The 5160-nt window shown below is 49.8% G+C and overlaps 1 protein-coding gene across 1 annotated transcript; it reads left to right on the forward strand.

The window, feature by feature from the left end:
• Positions 1 to 855: 855 nt before the first annotated feature.
• On the forward strand, positions 856 to 2560 carry LOC124697771 (probable carboxylesterase 17). Its single transcript, XM_047230313.1, has one exon. The coding sequence runs from the start codon at positions 1184 to 1186 to the stop codon at positions 2282 to 2284; it is 1101 nt and encodes a 366-aa protein (XP_047086269.1). The 5' UTR covers positions 856 to 1183; the 3' UTR covers positions 2285 to 2560.
• The last annotated feature ends 2600 nt before the right edge of the window (positions 2561 to 5160 follow it).

Raw genomic sequence — 5160 nt, forward strand, 5'->3', positions numbered from 1 at the left:
GCCGGAATCCCTGGTGTTGCACCGCACTACACTCCGCCACCAACGACCTTCACGTGATCCTTGACTCCTACTGGTTCGATAAACCTTGGTTTCTTACTGAGGGAAAACTTGTCGCTGTACACATCACACCTTCCTCTTCGGGTTCCCAACGGACGTGTGTCTTACACGCCATCACCCCGCACCGGCGAGAGGCGGAGGGGATGGCATCCCACCACCAGCCACCACCGGTGTGCCACCGACGGGAGGCATGGGAGGCCGCGACACAGATCATCTGGCCACCGTCGCCCCCATCCTCCGACCGCCGCCGCCCCGCCATCACACGGGAGACGCGGAATCTACCGCCGCAGCATCGAGGGGAGCCCCCAGCCGCCGTCCCCGCCGCACCACAAGGGAATCCCGCCGCCATCGCCACGCCCCGCGGCCTTTGCCCGGCTGCGCCGCCGGCGGCGGCGGCGGGGGAAGACTAGGGTTTGGAGGGGGGGGGGTGCGAGGGGTTCGGGAGAGAGGGGTTTTTTTCAGGACTTGCTCGTCCCAGGCATGTAAAGCCTCATGTAACGTAAAAGATTTTCAACTTCGAAAGAAAAAAAAGTGGATTTAGTGGAGCATAGCTTATTTTACTCGAAATGAACTAGTACATAGATTTGCGTAAGCCAAACGAGGACATGCACTTATGCAGGTTGTTGCCGTCAACAATTGGATGCATAATTTTTCTTTTGAGCAAGCTTTGTCCAGTCCACGGGTATAGTCCAATCGGATATGTTAGGCGCTGGAAAGATTAGAGCCTACTGGTGTTAGCTTGCACTGCTGAAACTCTTGGCAGTTCGCAGTCAGGAACAGCAAGAACTGATGGATGGGCCGTAGGGACGACGACCGAGGCGTCCCAAGTGCTCCGACATGGTGGACTTCGGCGATCGTCGGGCATGAACGAATCATTTCACACACCCGGCCGTGCGCGCGAATCACCCACCTCCACTTGTGGAGTCCACTCTCCCGGCAGCCATAGCTAACCCGACACCTGTCCCACCGCCCTCGTCGCCGCTATAAAAACCCGGGCGCCGGCCGAGCTCCCCGGACAGCGCCGCATAATTGTGTCCACCGCCGGCTCCCGGGACACCACACCCACAAACAAAGCCTAGTAGGTCGAGTACTTCGCTGTCCCTCGATCGCCTGCTTACTACTTTGCATGAGAAGGCGGAGGATGGGGGCACTGCACGTCGGCGAGCCGCGGATCAGCTTCCAGCCGCAGGTCGGCGGCAAGAACGGCGCGGGCCACGGCGCCGTCGTGGAGGAGATCCACGGTTTAATCCGCGTGCACAAGGACGGGCACGTGGAGCGGCTGCCGGCGATCCCCGACGTGCCCTGCACGTGGGGCTCGACGGCCGCGGGCAGCGGCGTCCTGGCGCGCGACGTGGTGGTGGACCGCGCCACGGGGGTGTGGGCGCGGCTGTACGCGCCGGCGAACGTGCCGGCCGGGAAGGTCCCCGTGGTGGTGTACTTCCACGGCGGCGGCTTCTGCGTCGGGTCCGCGGCCTGGAGCTGCTACCACGAGTTCCTGGCGCAGCTCCCCGCCAAGGCGGGCTGCGCCGTGATGTCCGTCGACTACCGCCTGGCCCCCGAGCACCGGCTCCCCGCGGCGTTCGACGACGGGATGGCGGCCGTGCGGTGGCTGCGGCAGCAGGCGGGGCACGGGTACGGCAGGAGCAGCGGTGCATCCGACGAGGTGGCGTGGTGGCGCGGCCGGTGCAGGTTCGACCGGGTGTTCCTGATGGGCGACAGCGCCGGCGCCAGCATCGCGTTCCACGTGGCCGCGCGGCTCGGGCAGGGCCAGCTCGGCGGTCTCGCCCCGCTGTGCGTCAAGGGGGCCATCCTCGTCCAGCCCTTCTTCGGCGGGGAGGCCCGCACGGCGTCGGAGAAGACGACGCCGCAGCCGCCAAGGTCGGCGCTGAGCCTGGCGACGTCCGACAGCTACTGGCGCATGGCGCTCCCGTCCGGCTCCACCCGCGACCACCCGTGGTGCAACCCGCTGTCCCGCGGCGCGCCGAGGCTGGAGACCCTGCCGCTGCCGCCGGTGCTGGTGTGCGTCGCCGAAGCCGACATCCTTCGCGACCGGAACCTGGAGCTGTGCCGGGCGCTGCGCAAGGCCGGGAGGAGCGTGGAGCAGGCGACGTACGGCGGCGTGGGGCACGCCTTCCAGGTGCTCCACAACTACCACCTCTCCCAGCCGCGGACGCAGGAGATGCTCGCGCACATCAGGGCCTTCGTCGCCGCCAGGTCCAGCAGCTAACAATCTAACATCCACCTCCATTGTTCATCCAGTCTAATCCGAAGCCGATTTCATCAGAGTCGTAGTGGTAGATGCCGTGTAAGCAGCAGTAGCTTGCAGTACTCGCCCAGCTCAGGAAGAAGACGAGAAAAGGGCCCAATGCCGAACTTGGATCGCTGTAGCTAGTGCTGTCGGAAAGCAAAAGCGTGTGTAGCGAGCGGATAAATAATACTCCGTGTATATCATTGATGTTCATTATATATAAATAAATATACTTGCTTGCAAAGGCGGAGGATCGATTGATACTGTTGTTTAGCTTGGTGTTGCATCAAGGAAACCAACCAGAAAAGGCTCCAAACCGAGCAAATCATTGTCTGCTTGTCTGGTGCTTTAACTTGCACTTTGCAGCCATCATGGAGCGAAAAAAGCTCTGCTTTGGGAAGGTTAGATGGAGCCTGGTATCGGCAACAAGTTCTCCAAGTGTAGTGATCAATCATCTAGTAGGTTTAATTTAGACTAGCACCTGGTTAACAACAGAATAGCATCTTGGGCATGTTTCCCCATTGAGAGAACGCCTTGTGCCCCGAGGACGTCACATAACAAATGCGATCTCTGCTGCAATGCATCACACAAACTGGTCCATCGCCGGACGGGACGGCCGCATCATTCTCGCTCACTCACTGCGTTCGTGCTCAAGGATGCATGTCACGAGCGCAGATGTTTTTCTGCAGCTTGTAAAGTGGAAGGCACGCATCCTTGTGATCGTATCGTCCCCTGCTTCACCAACCTAATCATGCCGGCCGGCAACTAATTGCGTGCAAGCAGGCCAACATCATGCCTGGTCATACATGTTACAAAATCATATCTGTAAAGAGACTCGGCAACCATGGCAAGTTTAGCCACAATGCATGTAATAAGTCAATGCCTTGCTTGGTCAGCTATGAAATGATAAAACGAGTTCATATTTTTATTATTTTCCAAATGCAATAACTTCCGTCCATTATATGTACAATTTCGCTTGATAAAAGCCCCTACACGCGGAAGAATGTTAGTTCTAGAATTTAGATAGACTAGGAGTCATAGGAACAGGCTGCCATGTCGAGTCCCACAAGAACTTAAATAAATCATACAATAGGTGCCATCCACACTCCGGTTACGTCTATCCAACTATCCCCCTTTTCGAAAAAGAATAATAAATCCACTAATATCGATTTATATATGCATAAATTATTTTTCCAAATAATTAAGTGTATGTCATTAAAAAGGAAAAATGAATCCCTTGTGTTGACTCAATAGAAATGTTTCCATATAATTGCATACATATGCTAGATCACAGGGAAAAAAGCTCATGCTTTCTCATTCTACAAAACAAACGTTTTGCGAGTTGCGACCATGTTTGGTTCAAGATAATTTCGCAAGAACTTTGGACAGATATATTCATTGGGAATTTATTTCTTAGAGCTTGTTGGGTTGTAGGATTGTAAATAATATGAATATTTCTGTGGACTAATTTGAATACAATTTCATCATAAAACACCTCATGAATTATTTTTTCCTTTGTTTTGATGACAACTATGCCATGCAACTATTTCATGTATGTCATTAAAAAGAAAAAAACTTATGTTGGACTCAATAGAAATGTTTCAATACAATTGCATACATATGGTACATCATAGGGAAAAAATCTCATTCTTTCTCATCCTACAAACCAAATGAGTTGCGAGTTGCAACCACGTTTGGTTCAAAATAATGTTGCAAGAATTTTGGAGAAATATGGAAAAAAAATTAGAGCTTGGTTGGGTTTTAGGATAGTAAATAATTTGAATATTTCTATGGACTAATTTGAATACAATTTCATACAAAAAAAACTCATGGATTTTTTTTCCTTCGTTTTGGTGACAACTATGGCATGCATCTATTTACTCATACAAGTTCATGTGTTTTTCATGTGGTGCAAACGGAGGTTTTGGTAACCTGACGGTTACCGGTCTCACCGATGACCAATGCTAAATTCTCATACTGGAGGAAAAAATTATCAGTTTGATACTTGACAAATTTCTCCTTAAATATTAAAACTATTTATATTTTGCAGGTAGGTAAGTGGTGTTTCTGGATTATCGACAGTTGTCAGCCTTTCCCTAGTCCCCTCCGGTAATTATCGTACTGATAATCATAACCTTGGGTGCAACCGAACTACTTTTATGCATATATCCGTATTTTAGGTATAGTAATCCATTTCTTGGTCAACTAGGAAGTGATAAAACAAGTGAACATTTTAGTTATTAAAAACTTAACAATTTTCCAAACAAATGATAATTTTCTAATATGTCCATAAATAGATTATGGACATCTTTTACTTCATAGGATTTCCAAATCACAAGAATAGGAAATCATTGGAATAGGTTGTGGTGACATGTTGAATATACATGGAGTAAAAGAACGTTAATGTATAATAGATGTCATCTGGTTGTGTGGCAGAAAAAACAAACAAAAAATCTTTTTTTTAGAACACAAACAAAAAATCTTGAAGGATTGTTTATATGCCATAGTTGTCAGCGAAACAAAGAAAAATGCTCTAAGTTGCACCAAATGGATTTTTTTATTCCAATTACATACAAAGTAGACCATACAAATTCCTAGTTGTGGGAGTGATGTTTTGGCACATGGGAGCATATGCTCCCTTTATTTTGAAATACATGTTAGACACATTTTAAAATGTTAAAAAATTGAAACAAAAATTTCCCACGTACATCTTTATGTGGTACACGCTTACAAAGTCGTTTCATGAAAAATCGACTTATCGTGTGGCGTGTGTAAAAAAGACAAAATTCGGTGCTAAAACAAAGACTTGTCACAAGATAAGTTTTCTCTTTTTCACGTCGACTACAAAAAATATC

Source organism: Lolium rigidum, chromosome 3, assembly GCF_022539505.1.
Source record: "Lolium rigidum isolate FL_2022 chromosome 3, APGP_CSIRO_Lrig_0.1, whole genome shotgun sequence".
NCBI lineage: Eukaryota > Viridiplantae > Streptophyta > Magnoliopsida > Poales > Poaceae > Lolium > Lolium rigidum.

Coding starts and splice junctions, on each gene's coding strand:
- LOC124697771 (XM_047230313.1), top strand. CDS start 1,184: ATGAGAAGGCGGAGGATGGGGGCACTGCACGTCGGCGAGCCGCGGATC.